General features: G+C 43.0%; 1 protein-coding gene across 1 annotated transcript in view; it reads right to left on the bottom strand.

Moving 5' to 3' along the window:
- Window positions 1-22,638, bottom strand: part of LOC105451755 — a 161,633-nt gene that overhangs the window by 103,345 nt on the left and 35,650 nt on the right. Inside the window, exon 4 of the mRNA XM_011692411.1 lies at window positions 10,609-10,654. Coding sequence (XP_011690713.1) covers window positions 10,609-10,654 — 46 coding nt within the window. The remainder of the gene's footprint in view (window positions 1-10,608; window positions 10,655-22,638) is intronic.

Raw genomic sequence — 22,638 nt, 5'->3', positions numbered from 1 at the left:
TTTCTTTTCACCACGATACGAAAATAGTTTCGAGTGGCCCGACGGAACTCGAGGGCTTCTTAAGGCCGACGAAAGGGTGTACTTCTCATTGACAGAGAACCCAAAATGGCGTTCCCGATACGAGAACACCCACCGAATGGTTGTACATGGAAAATGCATTAAATTCGGAAAGGCTAAGTATAACGTCCACTGAAATAACTCGATGGTAAAGATGTTATAGTTATCTTAAATTAAAAAGTGTCTGTATATATAGATTCTAGAAATGGCTGCTTGTAGTGTTTTAACAGAATTTTTTAATAAAATAATTTTAAGCAATAAAAATAGTACTAATTTTTTCTTACGAACAGATCTGTATTTCATACGTGCTGTTAATTAGGCACAACTGAATACAAAGCGGAAGAAGGATATTAAAAAAAGAATATGAGACGTGTATAACATGTAACAAAAAATATTACCTCTCGTCAGGCTATACATAACGCTAATTAACATTTTTTTAGAATAAACTAAGAAGAATTTTTATAGAGAATTCGTAGAAAGACTTCAGACAAAAAAAAATGTGATAAAAAAATATATATGTTGAAAGTCGAAGGAATAGGTCGCGAAGTGAATTCGCATCGCGGATAAATTCAGGGAAGCAGAAGAAAAGAAGAAATGTAACCGCGCGTGTACTAAACGTACGCGAGGGTGGTGTTCGCGCAAAAAGGAGCAACCGCGTGTTCCCATCGGACCTGAATATGCTGGATGACAAACTTGTCGACGACTGAACCATTAAATTCCTTTGAGAGGAGCACGCGGAAGATGTGCGCAGTGCCAAGGAATGTTTATTCGCGGAGCGAGTAAGCCTTCCTTTCCAATCTCCATGTGTGCTTGTGTCTGCCTAACATAACGCAACACAATGGCAAGAGAGGAGAGAGTTACATAGCAAAATATGAATAACTAATATTATGATACGAGAGAGAGAGAGAGAGAGAGAGAGAGAGGGTAGGAGAGAAAGAAGACAGTTAATTATTGTATATTATATATAAAATAAATTTTGTGTTAATTTTAATCTTTGTATTATATATAATTTTGTATCTTTATTATATCATTGTGTATCTCTCGTAGAAAATATGCGAATTATATATTTTATACTAAATATCATGCATAAATTATAGAAACTTTTATACGAATAAAATCCGCGATGTAGAGAGCCTATCGTAAATATAATCTCATCGGCACTCCCTTTCCCCATCAACAATCATTATTCCGAAATATCTTACTTTACGCGACTTTAGTCGTGATCCAAGATTTAGAAAAGTCTTATCGTGTCATAATGAGTGAAAATATAGAAAATATAGCGGAGAAAGAAACCGGCGTCGCACAGTGTAGGGTAAGCGTTAATTGTCCAATAAAGTCGAATTACGTCTGACAAAAATATGTCGTTAACGCGGTCTTAAGGAGACCTGGAAATGATGCGGAAAGACGTTATTTTTCGTTTAAGTTCGCTCCCCATCTCTTCATATCGCGGGTTTAAAGAAAGATATTATCCTCGTAATTCGCGTTATACCACGCCGCGGCTGTACAGCTGTAAATTCGGACACTGTACAAGATTCATTGACACAATTGAGCACAAAATTAATAAAAGAAATAAAATTCTTATTTTTCACTAGACATTTTTCAACATTTCTGTAAAGATATCAAAATTTACAATATACAAATTGAAATTTATATCTCTGAGCAAGTTCCTTACAAAGTACGGACCACCGTACTCGTCATAATTTATTAATGGTAGCGACAACGCGGAATGTTGCGTTTAAAATGCGTCGCTACCGTTCCGGTCTACTTTTTTTCCCGGTGAGCTTGTCGAGATCTTCCCGGAACATACTGGAGCAAGAACGGGCTGCCGCACAACGAACGGAGGAGGCGGGCGGATACAGAGAAAAAAAAGCAATAAAGAGAGAAGGAGAAATCGAGAGAGAGAGAGAGAGAGGAGGGGGGAAAGAAAGAGAGAAAAGAGGAATGGCAGAGAAATTTCTCGAGAGACGGAAGGAGCTGGGAAAAATGAATTCGGTGTCCCTACGGCAGAGAGGGAGAAAAAGAGAGAGAGAAAGAGAGAAAGAGGATGAACAAGCGTGCAGGACTCCCGGGAACAGGATCGCGCGGGATTATGATTATCCTTGGCGTAGGAAAGGAGTGATTTATCCTGTCGCCGTCCTCATTATGGCTCCCGGTCACATAATCCAACCTGGTGTGCCACACCCTGAACCGCTCCGGGCGATAGATTAAGGTACGTCCATACCGACGTAGGTGCATCCTGCAAGTCCGCTGCGACGTAAATTAAGCGCCGTGTATATAGAACGCGAGATATATATATATCGTATCACGGTACATCCCAGTACATCCACGATTCTCGGACTCCCGTTAGCGAGATTTACGCTGTATCGAGCGAACGATACTTAGGAAAAGTGAGAAGCGGAGAGAGAGAGAGAGAGAGAGAGAGAGAGAGACGAGCGTGTCCGCCGAATATTTTTCATTTTCAGAGGCGAATAAAGGGAAATCCATAATTCTCGCGCGTTCGTTCGCCTTTTCTCTTATTTTCGAAGAAGATTGATAAAATTTTTTCGTTAAAAAGAGATCCACGAGTTTTCGCACCTCCCCCTCGCCTCCCTACCGCCCCGCGTACAAGCTCGTCGTCCGATTTAAAGCGCTTCGCGCGGACAGCGCCACGCTAGGGCGAAAAAGGGTGTCGGGTGGACGGGGGTTTTTATGGAGAAGAACATAAATATGGGGTATTATTCTCCTGGAGCTGGTCGGTCGGCTGGCTGTCGCTCTGATTTATAGGCTCGGCTTGTGAACACGGTTGTCGGTATTTTTATTTAAATTTAATACAGTCCACTTGGCGCTCGCGCGCGGGGGTGTATTAGACAGTTTTGATAAGCAACTATGTACGGATAAGTACACGCGTATATGTCGCACTGCCCGCTGATGATGATAAATGACCGTTAGCTCTGGCTACCTCACTGTTAATTTACGAACGTGTGTATATAACATATACCTAACGCGAAGCGTGAGACGTTGATTTAGCGATCGTTTCTATTCAACAAAATAAAAACGTAGAATTTTGATTGAGTCTCTCCATGGGAGAAGACAACATTAAATTTATTTCTTAAGTAAAATAAAATAAAAATAGTACAGGGCAGATAAATAAGATTGGATGTAAAAAAACATTTTATGTATTATTATATTGATTATTTTAATCAGGATGTTTTTACGTTCAATCATCATATTACCGATAAAGCGCGTATTTGATCGCTCATCCGGCAGTTCTATTCACCCTCCCTCGTTCTGCCAATATTGAGATAATTCGATATAAATCAATAGCTATACCATCCTCGGGCGAAGAAACGATCGTGTTGCGTCGAGTCGCACGTAATCGCTCATTACACCTTAATCCAAGTGGGCAAACGCGCACAGCGGCAATGTGCACTGCGTACGGGAGTTTAAGTCGATTCCTGCTGCATGATGGATCGAGTTAATGTAGCGTACCGCGGGTTTACACAGTGCGCGCGGACGTTAGGCCCATGATGATCCTAAGCTAGGTGCGGGGTGAAAGTGATCGTGGGAGAAGCCGCAGTGGGTGTCGGCCCGCGACCGGGGGTGTATCTATTCCACCGAACTCAACCGTAGATCGAATATTAAACCGTTCGATCGGTCGATGAACTTCTCTATCGCGATATAGGTGAGAGAAAATATTTCTTCCCATTCACATTATTTATTCATTATTTATTCGTAATTGTAAAGCTTAATTTCGCCGCGCCTAAAGTTTAGAGAAATTTACTTTACTTTTAATAGCTATTGATATCTACTAATGCCTCAAATATTTAATAAAGAAAATATCAAAAATTTGTTCCATTTGTTCCTACGATTTTAGGGCCGCATCGACGAGTTAGAGATCCCCGAGCGAGTATATTCGCGGACAATATGTTTTCTTGTTGTCGTAGCGAGAGGACAGAGATGGTGCCGTTCATGGGGTTGGCGTTTTCGCCTTTGGGGTGGCTCGCGGGGCTTGTAACTCGGTTAAACCGGCACGGATATTTCATTAGCCGTCCCCTGAAGCGTGCCGACCCCACGCACGACCCCAGAAAGCTCAGAAACGGTGGGCCAAGGGTGGGCTCGTGGATGAATCTCGGAAGGCACTGTCGTTCCTACCGTTTCGCTGTTCGAAATCGCCGCATTAAGTCGAGTGCCCCGGCACCCCACTTTTCGTTAAATTGTTGACACGACAAATATATCGTGCTGTCTACGATCCGTGTATCACACTTCAATAACTTCACATTTTTAATTACCGGACGAAACACGTAGCGACAGAACTTGACTAATGAAAAATAATAAATGAAAAACAACTCCTGCAAAAATAAATTATATAATTTACCTAAGAGAGTAAGCAAGTTATACGAAAAATAGAAATAACATATAATAACAACTGAGTGAGATTCATGAATTTCTTTCTTCGCCATATCAACCCGCGAATATTTGACGGGCGCGTTTCTGCTTTCCTGTTTCGTAAATTCCTCGCCATAATACGCACGGGCCGGCGGACAACGTGGTCCGAATACGTTTGCCTTTGCCATCAGGATTCTCTCTCGCGGAAGCGCATTCTCCGAGAAGGTGCAAGATACGTGAACGAATGCGAGACAAGCCGGGGGCTACGAGGCAACGCAGGGGGTTAAGGGATGGTGCAGCCGGTCAGTACAGGGGAATGAGGCGTTATCACGGACATTAGCTTTCAACGGGACGCCCGGGATATAAAAGTAGCCCGAGGCAACCATTACTCGGACATTGTCCGCTCGAGTCTCTTTCGCTAGTCTATCTTTCTCGTTTCCTCCTTGTCCCAGTCCCATGTCTCTTTTTCCATTCCCTCCCCCCCTCCTCTCTCTCTATCGCTCTATCTTTTTCTCTCTCGCACTTCTATCCCGCTGTCTTTTCGAATGTATCGCTCCCTCTCAGGCGAGAAACGAAGGACGGAGAAAGACGACGGCTCCTTATCAGAATTCCTCGTTCGCGTCGCCGTCACCTTGTCGCAAATCCATTTCGCAGTCGGCGAATTTCCACTCGTACACGTCCCCGGAATAGGGACGAGGGCTGCGTTCCAATCGCGCGAATTTCTACGTAGATTCTTACCTCTCTTACCTCGGGCTTTTTTTCCGCCCTCCATCGCTGTTCGCCGCTCGCTCGCCCGCCTGCCACCCCCGCCGCAAGTTCTACGATCGACTCGAAAATGGAGCCACAGAGAGGATTCGCGAAGCGCTTCTTAATGGATTGTACCTAATTTGTGCTCGAGGGTCCTCCGAAGGGATTCGACGGGATTATTCGCGCGAAGAATGGAAGCGCAGCACTAGAAGTGCTTCTTACCGAATTCTTATCTATAATTGGGAAACACCGATATGCGCGTTATAAGTATACTTGTAAAAGTGCATTTCTGCATTTCTAAATTATTCCGATGCCAAGGATTTTCAACAAAATTACTATTACTTGTCCGCTAAAGAAAAAGTTATTGACCGTATTTCATAAAGTCAGGGAGCAAATTAGATCTGTATAAACTTGTATCATAAATTATTTTTCATGAAATCTCTTTGCATCAAAATTCATGGAATTCACAGAACCAAATATGTTGGACAATCACAAAATGAATGTAAATTCGTATATAAATATTTTTTTCACGAATGCTATCATTGAGTCAATTATTTCTAGTGCGGTTGCTAATGAAGCCGGGTATTCCCTTTCATCGATTATCCTAACATAACGTTTCTGTGAAATTCGCACGGTGAGAAGGATAAAGCTTCACTCTCACGGGCTATTCGAAGATCTCGTCGTATCGCCACAAGCAACAGGAAAGCAATTATCCGCTTCGAGATCGCGGTTCAAACGCTCCCCTTTATTCAAGCCAATGAGGTAAAAAGGACTGAAATATTGGCAAGCGGTATCTCAACAAATTAGCCCGATGAAACGCAAATGGAACACAAAGTGAGCGCGGAGGGGAGAAAAGACTACGGGAAGACGGGGAAGACGGGAACGACGACGGGAGGGAGGGGGGGTGGAAACTTCGAGAGGAGGGCAGTATCGAAGACAGAAAAGAGTGAGAGGAGCGAGAGAGAAAGAGAGAGAACGAATCAAAGTAAAGTCGTTGAGACTCATTGAACTGGAAGTAACCGACAGAGTGCCTTCCGCGCCCGGCGCTACTAATCTTATGCAATTACTTTACAATTCACTTTGCCGGTTGGCACTCACTACCAATAGAACAATCTCTGAAATCGAGTTACCCCCTCGAAAGTTTTCAAGCCCTTCGCCGCCCTCGTCCTCGCGTTAGGAGTTTTAGGTAGCGTCTGCCGATCTACGCTTCAAGACCTCGAGATAAGTCTCTATATACTGTCTGATAAGAGGATCACGTAAGTCAATGCATACACGGAAAGGACAATTTTGCTGAATCCAGATCTGAAAATAATTTTGTATTCAATAATCAAACTATTTTTTGCGAAAGTCAAAATGATTGCCAGAATAACAAAACGTTTTATAGCAATGTTTATCAGTTTTAACATTCCAACAAATTATTTTGATGATTTAACAGAAAATTATTTTCAGATCTGTATTTTGCAAAATTTTTAGACCTTTCAACAAAATCGTTCTTTCCGTGTAGTTATCGCCGTATGATTATAAAATACTTTTTCTGTGTCTACAACCAATTTTATATGCTAAAAGATAGTTTTTGTATATTAATTATGTTATTAGCATTATATATATATATATATATATATATATATATATATATGCATTTCATATAACCCGCTTATCATGTAATATAACTCATTGTCAGATAAAAAATGCATTCATCCAGAGTTTTCACAAATACAACTTCAAATTACGGTGATGTTTTAACGAGCGCGATTATTTTCCTCGTTTTCGTATTGCTCTCGATTTAGCCACCGACTAATCATTTTGAAGCGACCATCCGTGACGAGATGACTCGCCGTAACCGTCGTAATTGTCTCGTAACAGTGCACTGCGAGCGCGCACAAAACAAACTTCGCCATATGGACCTTCGTTGAAAGAGAGCGGGACGGGAAACGGATGGAAAAAAAAAAGCGATGCGAAAGAGAGAAATAGAGATCGTCAGTGGTGTACGATCTCTAAAGAGACGTAGAATCGTGCCTGGCGGAGCAGGATCGGAACCCGCGATCGAGATACGCCCATGTAATCAAGAGAATTAAGGGGACACCCGGCCCCGCCCGCCCTCCGTCCCTCCAGTACACCCCCCCCCCGAAAACCCGGCGCGCAACGATATGGTGAGCCGTGATTAACTTTTCGTCATTCGCTCCGCGCCCCATTCATTCGCCATTCATTCGCGTCCGCACGGATTACGAGCACGCCCGCGCGTACGGTCCGTGCGTGCGTGTGCGTGGGTCGGGCGAAATCGCGGATCAGCAGACCGAACGACCGGCGCAACATTGCCCCGTGTCTGCGTGTACCGATCGTCTCGTCGACTATTTAACTAACGTCCAGCGTACGCGAGATCGTCCGAACTCTGTCACGCGGTCTCGAAATTCTATATAAATTTGTCGTTTGATTTTTAACTCGCACTCGCACAGCCAGCCGAACTGTATCTCGAAAATAGACACCATCTTCCTTGTGATAAATGTGCACGATTTTCATGATGCTATTATATTACTATTATACTGCAGTTTTCACGTTTCAATTAAGCGTGACTGTTTGATCTGTGAAAACATTGTTATACAGTGAGTTTCTTTTCAGTAAAAATAAACTTCGAATGCTCGTGAAAAGTGGAACGTGTAAAATCATCTGCAGAGCTAGCGAACGGACCAACCAATTACTGCGAAAATCTCTCCTGCGTCGTTACAAGATATCGCGATAAGATCGTGACCCTCGCATCCACTTTAAAGCGCGCTCCGTGAGTCACCGCCTTAAAACCACTCGGCGACAAAGGGCGGAAGGGGTTTCCGCCCTCTTCGGTCCAAGATTTAATGCACGTTGGTTATCAGAGTAATCACGAGTCTCACCCCACGAATCCTCCCCCCCGCCCCCCTACTACAGCTACCCCCCCGCCGATTTCCCCGGCGTCCTGGGCTCACGGAGCGACCGTTGATTGAAACGTTCTGATTGCGTCCCCCAGGGGGCGGCATGCGGGTGCCACATGGGGGTGATCACCCCGGCCGACCCCCCTCCTGCGGAACGTACCCACTTATTTGGTAGTCTAATGTCTAATACGGACGTCACCGTGACGAGGACGTTGATGATGTCGACGACGGCGGGATCGAGAACAATGCGACCCCCGAAGAGTCTGGATTTGCGGCCGAGGAGGCGGGTCCTTGCGTTCTGTTTGCCGCGGCTCCTAATATTATTTTTACGCGCTAACGTCTTTAGAGAGCAATTACTGCCACTTCACATCTCTCGCGTTCCTGCATTTCATCACAATATTAAATTTCATCTATCGACAAGAGCAAAATGTAGAGAAAAATACGTAAAATAATCTTTGTTGGTAGTCTCAACAGTTGCGACAAATCTAAATTTTCTGACGTATACCATTTTTTTTCAATACTAAGAAGTCTAATCATTCGAATCCGTATCGAGAGAAAACTTTTCGATGACCCATTCTCTCGTTCCATATAACGTGCACCGGCACGAAAATCGGGAAATTCGTGGCGCGAATTGAAAATTCGGCTGAGATAAAACGAAGGCGAAGAAAAGTCGAGGGAAAGGGGCCGGATCCATAGGCAATTTCTCGCGCCCCTGCCGCGATAAAGCGTAGCCATGGCGTGCGCGGCTGCCGAGGATACGGCGGGAAGGAAGCCGGAGAGACGAAGGAGATCGCCGAAAGTCTTTCGCGAGAGGAGAGGAAGGCAGGTCTCGACATACCGAGCCGAGGAGAGGATGTCCTATCAACGTATTTCAAAGATAAGCCTGCCCACCCTACCGCGGCAGCGACCCCAGCGGCCGGGCCATCAGCCATAATAACAATCCGATATGATTACGCCATAATCGTAACGCAGCCAGCTGCGCCGGCCGGGTGGGACGAAATTACGCCGGTGAATTGAGATACCGTGTTTACGTCTTCCAAAGTGCTCGCATAAACAAAATTAAACGACTCCGGGGGCCACCCCTCTCTCACCCTCGTCCATGCCGGTGTGCATACCGCGCGTTAACCGCGCGCTGTGAGAATAAGTGGAAGGACATTTTCGGCGACGTCGCGAAGATCGCTCCGCGAAGAAAGGGGAACGATGAATTTTATGCGAAATATATAGAACGGACAGAGAATATAAACCGTCGATTAAGGATATCCGCGACGCAATCGATTAGAAGCGCTGGCGCGATTTGCGATTTAATTAGGTAGATAACGCAAAGTAACAAAATTCATTTATTCGCTCAATTCTTAAGCGGAGTATTATCATTATCTTACAAAATCCTCGATTGAAATTTGCTTATTACTAAGTTACCAATGTGTTAATATTGTTAATTTAAAAGATGATTTGACATGACTGCAACTGATTTTTAAAAATACCTTATACATACAGGTATCTTACGTCGACCAGAAAAATCGAGATTTAAGATTTACATAGAACGATTAATGTTGCTTCGGCAAAAGAATTTATTAAAAATGTATTAAAAATCGTGACCAAAATATCAATTAAGAATTTCATATCATCATGCCTTCCGCGGTAACGTGCTCTCGGCATCGACATTAATTAAATGTCGAAATGTCGCCGGTGGTTTTGGCCAGCGCCGATAGCTTTTCACAAAAATAATTAGCCGTTTGCGCAATAACTTACGGGTCGGAACGTTTAATAAACCAACGGGGGCTCGTTACGCTGGTTGACGCAAAATATCGCCGCGACATCGGCACGCGATGTAAAATACGGGACGCCAGCAGCGCGAGCGTGCGTCAGTCTCTCTTTTTCTCTATTTTTTTTCTGTCTCGCCTATAACACAATGCCGATACGTTTTTAATGATTCGCGTCACGAAATACCGGTGCCGGTCGCACAATGCGCCGGTCCGCGTGTAATCGCGGTTCCATTTCGCGCATAATGCCCAACCGTCACGTCGACGCGATGCAACGCGGCGCGGCCGAAATCGCGGCGATTCTTTCGGTCCCATGGCACGTTTAATCGTAATTTCGGTATACGGCAATTATCGTTCGTCACAATGTCAAACTGAGATGCGCCGCCACCCGTAACGAGTCTATCAAGCGCTATCCGCCGCGCGTGTGACGTCCAAACACTCGGCGCATGAAGTCGACCGTAAAATACGATTCTAGCCGTTGTACGCATCAAACTTTCGCAAACATGAATGGCAATAGTTAATATCGGGTAATATATGTATAAATTATAATTTCAGATTCTAAAACACTTGCATCTACACTTATGATTGTTGACTATGAATTGAACCGTATTCAAAATAAAATTTCATATTTTTAAATGCAAATAATAATAAAAGTTATATTTATAATACTTTTATGCCGTAAATGTATTTCTTTAATTTTAGATGTGTATATTTAACATACGTGATATTATCTTGATAGACCCATTGTGCGTCAAAATAAAATATAATTCGACACTCACCGATACGATGCGCAGCAGGTACAACTACGTTGTTAACAGTGTTGGCCTGTAAAATACAAAAATATTCAAATTAGCAGCGTCCAAAATAATTAAATAAAATAATTAACATCTCAAAGCATTCTTATTGCGTGCGATAAATTTTTATTTTTTCAAAGTTGTTTCAAAGTTTTTTCAAAGATATTTAATAAAATAATTATTATGAGATTTCCATAAGTAATTTCTTAAATAATAAAAAGAAATAATAATAATAGTAAATAAACAACAAATAGTAAATTACTCAAGGTTGCTCACCCGATGCCTCCTCTTCCTTTTTTTGTTTTTCAATAGCTGGTTCTTCATATATGGCACTTACATAAAGCTCATTGGACTACGCATTGGAAATTGATGATTCCAAAGTAACTAATTAAATTAGTATTTAACTTATAGAAATAAAATGAATTTCAAAAAATTATCTAGTTGATCAAATTCTAACTTTCAATTCGCAATTCAATCCTGAATTTTTAATGTGTAGTCTGATATGAACTTAACACTCGCGAAAATACGATTAATTATAACCGCGCAACATTTTGCACGACACTTTCAACGTTAATCGCTCACACTGCACACTTTATCGCATTGCGCATGAAAAGTAATATAAAAAAAAAGCATAAAGTTATATCGACGACGGCTTGCGAATTAATGCAACATTCGAACGGCAAAGAATTTTAATAAAATATATCATGACTATTTATTATTTAAATTACTCGATTTAATCAATTATTAGTACCTACATATCTTTCCGCACTGGCCATAAAAAAACAGTAAATAAGATGATATTTAAGTAGGCAAGGAATTTACACGATACGCAAAGAAAAATATACGACTGTCCAAAAGCAACGATTCCCCAAATTATTAAAAATATAATTATTAAAAATATATATTACAAGACAATACTTATTCATCACAATTAATCACTTATAATTCCAATTCCTTCACTTTAACTGCTTTCAAATAAATAATTTATGCAAAATATTTGCTTTGATAAGTGACTACTACTTGAATACACTTGCAAGTAATTAAAAGCGTTAATCGCGCATATCAACACCTTAAATCGTTCGTAGGGAATGATAATTGCGTTTGATATTTTCGCGATACTTGTCGCGATCGCGTGTCGAAGGGTAATGCGACGACACGAGAAATGGCTCGTCCTACTGCCTGTTGACTCGAGTTTCGCCGCATAAACGTAATCAAGGTGACTGTATATGTATAACAATGTACAAAGTACGAACACCGTATCTCAATTAACATTGCAAAATTTTTAATACACTATGAGATATGTACATACGCCAAATACTGTTGTTTGCACTTATCGCAAATTGTCAATGAACGTCGATATATCTTGCTTTGCGTATCAACTTTTCATAATTGGTATTCAACTTGACGATTCGCGTATATTGTTCCGAGCTCTCGTTTCCAGAATAATAGCTGAATTATACTCAAGCCAGAGAGAATTCTTCTAAGCACGAGACACGTATACTCAAATCCGAGTATCGTGAAATGAATAAGTATCTGCAAATGTCGTGAAAGAATCGTTTCTATTCCCTGTCACTTCGATTCTTGCTTTAATAAGTAATTTCATAATACATAATCATCAATTAAAAAAGTCACATGTAATGTGTAATATAAACGTAATTTTCTTTTCTCACATTATCTCTAAAGTAAATGCTTATGATAAAAGATTGAAAAATTAATCAATACATATGTATATCATTCTCTCTAAAGACTTGAACGATTTCTTAAATCATGAGAAACACAAAATAGGCTACGTCTCAAGATTAACTTCATCTGTGTATTTCAATAAAATTGTAATTATAAATATAATAATAAATATATAATATTATTTTTTTATGTGGTATATATTTTATATACCATATAAAATATTAAACTGACTCTTAAGATTCATTTATTATAAATTTTATTTCAAAATTCCAGCTGAAATTTTGGCAAATACGCGGGCCTTAAATATTCTATATTCAAATTGCTCGAGAGTTTCGAGAATCTATAGAATCTGAAGTTCGGGACTTTATATATAGATATGGAGAATCTGGAAACGTATTAGAGATTCCGAATCGATCTGAAGACAAGAAAATCGCGCGAACCCGAAACTTTGTTTGGTATCGACGTTCGACAGACTCTCTCTCATCGGTGTCATCTCGGGAATTTCCCGAGGAAGTGAAGGAGAAGAGGTGGGACAGAGGAGGTGGCTGCGGGATATTCCGGTCTCCGCGAAGATCCGGACAATGCGCCCTCGACGTCACTCTCGATGCTCGCAATGTCGACGGCGGGGGCGCGACGAGAGGACGAGGGACTTAGAATCCGGATAGGAGGAGGAGATCGCTCGACGAGGCGTAGAAAAAGACGAGGAGCGCCAGCCACGCGGTCGCGAATGATGGAAAGCGATAGAGCCTCGATCAACAGTCAGCTGACGAGGAACGAGCATAATAGCGACGAGAGGGTGAAGAAGGGGGTGAGAAGAGAGCGGCGTGCAGGCGAGAGGGAGGAAAGACTCTCACTTTCCTGTCGGTAGTCGACGGTCCGGATTGTCGATGGAATGCTAAACGACCCGGAATCGTTGAATCGGTATTGAGCCCTCTCTCGCCAATTCTATCGCCCTCTCGTACTCGCGCCGGTACTTTTCGTTCCTTCCCGATCGTCGCATATACAGCCGACCGCCCCCCTCGCGTATCGCTGATCTCGATCGGCATTTCGTACAAATTTGCCTGACGATAACGATAACGTCTCGATGTATCAAAGAATAGTGAAAGTTTTCTGAAAACCGTTTAACCAACATCTCTAGTAAAATTTGATAAAGAAAGCATAGAAATATAACTATAATTTTACATAATTACAACTTTTGTAACCATCATTATTAGTAACATTATTTGTAATCATGAATGTAGCATCCCAAATATATTACAAATGCATACGAGCGATGCAGCGCAATATCGCTAACTGTAAAACGAGGACGAACGCGATGTGACGACAGATAAACCATCGGAATAAACAACTGCGCGATCATTTGCGACAGGAAGCGGGAATCTCGACTCGCTGCTCGTGCGAGGCTACCATGTCTGTCATCTCGCTGCATCGTCCTACATACCGACACACTGCCCCTCTTCTCCTTACGTCTTCCGACACGCGGCTAGCTGGTGACGTATATATTAAGTCGCTTCATCTGTGGGTGTGCGCGTGCACGTGATTGTGCAGCGCGCATGCCTCGCTCGCACTCACTACTATCCGAGCTGTAGTATCTGATGACCCGCCCTAGAGCTGCATATGACAGCAACAGCAGCAACAGCAGCGGCGGCAGCAGCAGCAGCAGCAGCGACGTTGGCGACGGCAGCGGCAGCAACGACGGCGCTGGCGGCCGGGAAACGAGGACTTCTAGGAGCGGAATCACAGCGGACGGTGGCGGGGGTGGCTTTTGCAAAAGATATAGGCGAGGGTAGCTAGAGGGAGGACGGCAAGGGCGAGGAGTGCGCCGAAGGGGCAGTGGAGGCCACGGGGGCGAATAGGAAAGGGGGGCAGCAGTCTTCATGTCATGCACTTAAATATGTACCGAGATAATGCCCGTCGAGAGGACCTACGGGGCTCGCAGGGTTCTCGAATGGAATGGAGCGTCCCGGAGTGTTTCAGACAGTTTGTTTACCACCCGAGTGTCTCTCGCCTTTCTCTCTGTCTTTCACCCTCTCTCTCTTTCTCTCTACTTCTCTCGCTCTCTCGAGCCTCTCTTCTCTCTAGTGCGGAGGACCGCTCGCACTCTTCTGGACGATTGATATCTACGAATAGCCTTCGTTCGAGGAAAAAAATGAGGTGGTTGATTTTTCATAATTGCTAATTAAACACGATGAACGATATAATATCAGTTATATTATCCTTCTTGAAGAAACAGTAGAAATTTATAATAACGAGCCATGTATCCGGTGTAATAAAAACAATGGCAATAAAACATTTCTATTCATTGTTTTATCTTTCTTTAGATTTTAACAATGTAGTAATAATTATGCTATAATTTTATAGATTACCAACTGTATTCAAACGACCAATCAAAATTTCTTATAACTTACTGCTGCTACCAGTTTCAATCCAGCGATCGCGAGGGTAAAACGCAGCTCGAAAGGGGGAATACGGAAGCGAGATACGACGATAATCGATATACTATTCGCGTGTGTGTACGCACGCTCTTGGACGAATCTCGGCATATCGCATATGCGATGCCGGGTTGTATGTGCATATGCTAATGCAAGAATAAACGGTTCTATTAGAAAAGCCAACAAACGTCCCACTCGATGAGCATGGGGATTTGAATACATAAATACTTGAGTTCTGGTGGACGCGCGCGTGTGTATACAGCGAGGGTATGCGATCTACATACATTTAAGACGAGGAGAGGGGGGAGGTGTGATGTTTTAATCCAGGTTCGGGTACGCCATTATTTCTGCTAGGAAGCTGGTCCGTGACCTTCTCCCTATACATATGAAAAGGGAATCGCTTAAATACGCCATAGCTCCAAGAGATAAATTTCGTAAAGAATTACATCGTAATAATTTTAAAAATTTAACCGTAATGATAAAATACTTACTACTTTAGAGATCTTCTTTATCCCAACTAAATTCTCTACGATCGAATATTTTTTTATATATAAATAAACTCTATAATTAATTTTTCCATGTATCTTCTATAATATTTATAAAGCATTTCGTGACAGTTTCCGTTGTGAAATAATGCGACGATAAAGTCGTGTCTCGTTCAAAATGTTATACCTAAAAGCATATTTGATCTGCAGGGAAAGAGAGAGTAAGTTCTCCCGGATTCTCGACGAATGTCCGCGCCACAGAGGAACAGTTTCCAAGGGGACTCTCGAGCTGTCGCCGGGCAACTCGAATTCCCTCCGTTCTATCCTCTCAACTCTCCATCCCCTCCCCTCCCCTTCCCCTCCCCGCTTAGTTCAAAACCCGTGTCCCATTGGTAAGTTACTTTGTCTAATACCGGCCAACTTCGTCGATTTATCTCGAGAGTCGGTTATATACGTATATAGCACCGTAGTCTTTGCGATAAGGTGATATTTCCAGCATAACTCGCCGTGCGCGAGAGATTAGAAGTTTCTCCTCTAGTTCCTTTCTTCCCCGAAAAAGAACAAGAATATAAAATATTTTTCCCGTTAAGTTATACACGTAATTATTTTCGTAGTTAAATTTGTGCAAGAGGCAATTCTGAATTAAGTCTAATCTGTTTGAGCGAAAGCCTTAGTTCGAAAACAAAGGGGATGCTACAGCTCCACAACGAGCGCGTTATCTACACAGATTACACGATGTCTACGTAATTTGCGTGCAGCAAACAGTTCATATATTGCACATGTAGACACCATTATCATCTATCGTTTATTCTTACCTATGAAATATTAACGTAAAAAATTTCGAGAGGCAAAAATATTTTGCGTAATACATGCACACTTTCTCTCTCTCTCTCTCTCTCTCTCTCTCTCTCTCTCAATAATTTTATAATTTTATAACTCAATATACATATACAAAAGTGAAACACTTAATTTTAAAGTAACTTTTTCAGGATTGAGAAAATGTCTCTAACAAATTAGCCGCAAAATATTATGTGAGATAAAATGATAAACAAGTATAGGCCTTAAAAATGCGAGAGACATTAGCAGTCCGATGGCAAAAATAAAAGCAAACGCGAACAACTGCCAAAGCTCAGCCAAGGGACAGCGATATAATTTTCCAGGACGCGGCGAGGGGACCAAAGGGGTGACGCACGGTTTTCTTGGCGGCCAAAAGGAGAGTTCTCCGTAGCGTGGCACTTGGCTAATGGGTGCCGGGAGTCTTACAGCGGACGACGAGGACGCCGCGATGCGAGACACAAATGAGAGGAAGCGAGAGTGCGAGATAGAGCGTCGCGACGCCGAACTTTAACTCGTTAATTACCGGCGCGAGGGCAACTTCTTGCCAGGGCGCTCGAATATTTCAAACTATTGTGTTCGTAAACCCCTCGGGCTTGGCTCGAGCAAGGCGACCGTATATACGCGCGCACGTACACTCACGTGAACACATATATACAAACACACCTACACACCGATTTCGCATTTACGACGACCTGCTCTTTGCCCGGCGCGAACATATAGACCTCTATCGTCTCGCATTCCTTTCCTGCGAATCGCCCTCGGTCTGCCAACATCTCTGCCGAATGTCCCAGAAAGCACCTTGCTACCAATCGGATTGAGTTGAGTCGAGTCGAGTCGAGTGTCGCTGGCCAAAGAATAGGATGCTGAGCCGAAAAAGCTTGAAGAAGCGGAAATAAAATGCGCGACGAAGAGGAATATCGAGAGAAGCAATGTGCACAAAAAGAATGCCGAAATTTCCGTAAGGCTAACTGCAATACAACTAAATACAACAAATTAATATATTAAATCGTATCACGAGATAAATTTTATCGTAAGCAAAGAATGATGCTTAAATCTCAAATTTCAGTTTACTGGATCACAGTCGTTATTATATCAAGTACCGTAACAAATAAACATAATTATTATTAGTATTTAGCGTTTGATAAGTTTATCCATTATAAAAGAATTCACGCTTCTCCTTCATCGATGTGTAATTAGCCCGCCGCGAATAAATGTGGATCGACCATGCGTGAAATCGACATGTCGAAGAATCGCAGGAAACAAGATGAGCCTCACGGGATGGAGGTTTCGCGCGCGTACGCTTCCGTACTCGCGAAAGATGCCAAACAGGGCACCAGTTGTCGCTCGCTTGCTCTTCACGCTTACCCACGCTCGTTATCCTAGCTTTTCCAGGCACACAGGGACACATACATGTACATGACGCGGAGAGTTGAGGGCGAAATCGGGGACATGAGGATGTTGACGATACGGCAGACACGTCCTCGTCGACAAGACGAGGCTAATGGACGAGTGCAAGGCGTAAGCGCGAGAAAACGCTTCATGGGAAAGGAACGTAGTCCGGGGTTGAAAGGGTGCAACCAACGATTAACAAACGAGAGGACCGAAGGTATCGTTGGGAGCATTGTCTTCATGGAGTCCGTCTGCCGCTTCCCTTTTCTAGTCTTTTCTCGTCGCGTCGTTATAGCTATGCAGCCCGTATCTTCATCGCGTTGTATTCCATCTCCGTCTCCCAATTATTAAAAACAACTAATGGTTGCGCGGCGAGCTTAGATAAAAAAACAAAAAAAATTTTACGTTGATGAACATATTTACGATTTAAATAACACACATATTGATCGATTTTATAAAACCTTAAAATTCTCGAAAATAAAAAATTCTTGGAGGTAATAAAGATTTACAAAATATATATGATGATCACTGCAACAGAAATAACACCACTAAGAATTGTTAATCGTGTTTCTCTTATATTTTCGACAGTACTTTCTTTATTTAAAAACGCGTTCTATTAAGCGCAAGAGCATTGACGACGGTACAAATCGACGTCCGCTTACGCTGCGATTTTCCTCGCTACGAAAACAAGATTTTTCGTCATGCGGAGAACGTCGGTCGACGGAATCGCGTGATAGATAGAGTCGCGTTACAAAGCGATTTTTATCGCTTCTACGTGTACGGGCCCCCGTGTACGCGCGCAAGTCGAACCGAGGCTATGCCTGCGAAGACGCGCACATGGCGCGGGATGATGACGCGGCATTCTCTCATTAAGTATGAAAACTCACGCGTGAATTATAGCATTTATTAATTTACGCCGGACCTCGCGCGACCCTTCTCGCAGATACGAAAGGGTAGCGGAAGAAGCGGATCAACGACAGGGAAAAGCTTGTAGACACGCCTCACACGTCTGGGATAAATTCCAGAACGATATACAGAGGCGTGTTGCGCAGATTCAATCATACGTAAACGTGTTATTTAATAATCTCTTTATAGCAGCATATGTATAAAAAATAAACGAATAAAATAAAAAAATAAATATAGCGATATAAAAAAAAATGAAATCAGAAAACATGGCTTCACATAACAATATACCTTCGTTATTGTCATTCATGATCACAGAAAGTAACTTATTATTATCATCGAGACGAGGAGAGCAAAAAAGTTAATTCGGACACGTAAAGTCGACTGGTTCATTCTCCGCCCATGTGCGCGCCCTCGCGTGAAAGTGCAAGCGCGAAGGGTGCAACGAACATTTTCACGTCGCGGGACATGTCGCGCGTGATGCGTCGTATTTCACGATGCGTGACACACGGCCACGCACCGCGACACCCGGGATGACATCGCGCGCGAGCAAGCACGCGAGCACGCACAAGAGCAGCACGGGCCCTTGGTACTCGTACTTCCCCCCGCGTGCTCGTACGCGCGCCTCGCGTTAAGGGACGCGTTTGTCTAACCGCGTGTACGTAGCACGCCTCGTCGACGTTTCCGGCTAGAAGGACTCGGCGAACGTAAGTGTGAATCGCAACACCGCGTTCCCAGCGCGTCGCGACGTCTCCTCGCGCTTCCCGCCCGTCGTCGCCGCCGCCGCCGCCGTGAACTGCCACGACTGCAGAATATAGTTGTGCGCAGTGAGTGCCGTTGCGTGCATAATACGCGGACGCGCATACTAATTACGACGTTTCCATTTTGCACGCAGCCGACCTCGCTGTGACGATCGTCCAGAAACGGTGAGCTACAATGCGCGACACCTTAATCCTTTCCCGAAAGATGACTTTAATATTAAACGTTCTCCGAAAAGTATTCATTATAGACAGAGAATAAGCGCCTAGAATGGTTAAGGAAAAAATATTCCAGACGGACGGAATATTTTTTTCATTTGGTTGCTCAAAATTATTTATAATAGAAAATTGAGTAGATTTACGTATCTCTTCCTGCACATGTATTTATAAAATAATTTTGTATCTATATATTACTAAACTATAAATTCTATCCTAGAAAATTCGCATTTGCGACTATCTCGCTCCTTTTTTCGACAGCAGACGGAGCAGTCCTTAATTAACATTTCTCAGAAATAGTGCCCGTATTAGTCAGTCGTTAACTGAGTATCGTAGATGACGCACGTCATCGTCGTCATGTGGTCGACACGGAACGGATGCGTCTACAACGAGAAATAAACGAGTAACGAAGAAAAGAGGAGGCACAGATGAATCCAAAGGGGTTGAGGAAGCAGGGGAGCGGCAAGGGGAGTCCTTTTGTGCGTCTCGCTTGCCGTTCGTATTCTGGTAATTAGTTCGTTTGCCTGTGCTAATTACATTACCTTTTAATAGCGCACAAGAGACACCCTGCAGCATCTCCGCGAACAGACGTGCGCAGGCGTGCCGCTAATCACGAGCAGACCTGAAAGACCTAACCCGGTTGCCGTTTTCACTGAAACCGGCGAATATTTTTTTTTCTCCCTCCCCCGAAACGGTCGGAAGCGACGGTAGAACGCGCGCGTCTTGCCACCCCCGTGAATCGCGATTTCATTCTTTACGCGCACACAGTAATCCTACCGTTAAAAGTTCGCACTGTCGAGATTATACTCGAGAGGAAAGCTCAACTGATCTCGAAACATATCGATGAGAGCACGGAGGGAAACATCGAAACGCATACAAACGTGCCTGAAAAAATATGAAAATATATGCAAATGTTCCGTTACTTTTTTACGCGCGTCGTAATTGTGTCTTATTATTTTTTATAAAGAATTCAATAATTGAAGTAACAATTAAGAGTCGAACTTTCTTTCAGTTAAGCAAATTTATCTTTCATGTAAACTGATATACACGGAAAGAACGATTTTGCTGAAAGACCAAAAAAAAATCTGAAAATAATTTTCGTTAGGTCATCATCAAAATATTTTGTCGAAAACTCAAGAATAATAAGCATTGCTATAAAAAGTTTTGATATTTTAGCAATCAGACTTTCGAACAAAATTATTTTGATGATGACCTAACAAAAATTATTTTCAGATTTTTTTTTGGTCTTCCAGCAAAATCGTTCTTTCCGTGTATTGTTTTAGCCAAATTTAATTCTTTTGGTTTAAATCTTAAATAACATTAAATTCATTAAAAGAAAAAATTAAATTTAATAATTGAAAAAAAGCATTTTTGAAGTGCTGACCAAGTAACCAGTTGTTGCTTGCGAAACAGCCCTTCGTGAAATCAAACTAGTTGTTGTACATCGTCATCTCTCTCATTTTCCTCCGTGAATGCTTTAACCTCCTTCAGACTTGCAATTAGGGGGCGTCGAGACGCTTCACGACGCTATGTCGCCCTTTTGCCGGTTATTTAATTGGGATGCGCAATTGAATGACACTCGATACACGGTATACCGGGAAAGAGTTGTCATCGGCCTGCGCTAGGCCCTAACGATGGTATTGTGCGGTCCCTCTTTCGACTACATCGCCCTGTTTTTACAGGCTTTTCGCGTTTATCTCCGGGTGCGGTGAAACAAAGGTAAACTCACCGTCTCGAATTATTTCGTGCTTTTGCAAACTTTGAGATGTAGCGAATTTTAATAAAAATTTAATAAAATAATTAATAATTTAATTAAATGTACAGTAATTTATCGTAATTTATGTCAACTAAAACTGTCGTATTTCGCAGACGAGGTTCCGAAATGTTTACATATAAATAAATAAAAGATTCAACGGAAAATTCAATTGAGAGTTACATCGTTCGGTGTGCTAATATAGTTCCATAATTCTAAGATTATATGTATCAATCACATAAATGGCGAATCATCATGACGAAAAACATTATTATCTCTCAAATCATATCCTCAGCAATCTAGAACCAATTCCCGAAAGGAAAAATAGAAATGAACTTCGCGAGACACGCTAACAAGGCGCGAACGGGCGGGGCGTGAGCGAACGAGTCCCTTAACGAGATCAGCTCCGTGGAAGTGTGCGGTAATGCGGAGATTCGCGAGGTATCCGTCCCGAGAATGACGAGAGCGGAGCCCTTTGACACTCCGGCGCCACTAACTAGTGGAAAAGAGAAACGACAACGACGGCGGATAGTAGCGAAAAAGAAGCGAGAGGGAGAAATGACGACCAGGCTGCATCTTGGAAGACTTCCTCGAGCTCATTACGCCGACAATAATTAACGTTGCATAAAGTGTCGTTATAGAAATAACCGTGGAGCCGAGCAGAACGCGAATGAAAGAGAACAAGACGGTAGAGACGCGCTCCACGCGCGAGAAGTAACGGAAAAAGACGGAGACGGCGAGATAAAACACACACTATCCAACGCCATTCCGCACCGATGGAAAATGTTTCTATTGATAGCCCGCCCCCTTCGCGGGATATCGTTGCGGTTTGCCCTTCCCTCCTTCTCGGGGAGATCTCTCGCGCTATCCTCCCCGAAGAATATAATTCAACCGTCCTTCGTCCTGAAAGCCGACGAGCGAGAGACGGGAAGGATGGCGCTTCGCGCTGAATGTCCAATTATTATATCACGAAATATCTGCTAGAAAATTGGATAATGCGCTCCCGGTAGGGCCGGGAGGCGGAGCACAGCGGATAAAAGAGGAAGAAGATCCCCCGTGGGGGCGGGGAAGCGAGGGACGAGGGAGATCGGTACAAGGAGTCTGCAGGGGCAACTCGCCGGGATGTACAGCCACCTCATCACGCACGCTATATACATATATAACTGTCTACGCGGAAGAAACGAAACCACTGGCAGAAAACGCCAGTCAACGGCAGTCAGTACGCGGAAACCGCGACGAAATGACACTCGTGCTAGCGCTAATTGAGCCCTCGAGGTGACGCCATCAAGAGGGATGCTCTTCTACCCTCGGAGTATGCCCCGACCAACCTCCCACCCTCTGCTGACTTCCTGCCGACCCCCCCGCCCGCCACCCAACCTCTTTTTACCTCCTCAACTTGCTTCCTCTTCATACATCGCGGATTAACGTAGTAGACGAGGAAGATTTCGAAGATCATCAGAGAAGAAAGAGACAAATGCGTTAAAATAGGATTATTTCTTACTTTTCCTCTCCCACAATTATTAAATGTTCAAACTAAAATTCAAATAAAATCTGAATTT

Source organism: Wasmannia auropunctata, unplaced genomic scaffold, assembly GCF_000956235.1.
Source record: "Wasmannia auropunctata unplaced genomic scaffold, wasmannia.A_1.0 LD336046.1, whole genome shotgun sequence".
Lineage (NCBI taxonomy): Eukaryota > Metazoa > Arthropoda > Insecta > Hymenoptera > Formicidae > Wasmannia > Wasmannia auropunctata.
The sequence above is the reverse complement of the archived record's forward strand: the minus strand, read 5'-3'. Positions and strand labels throughout refer to the sequence as shown.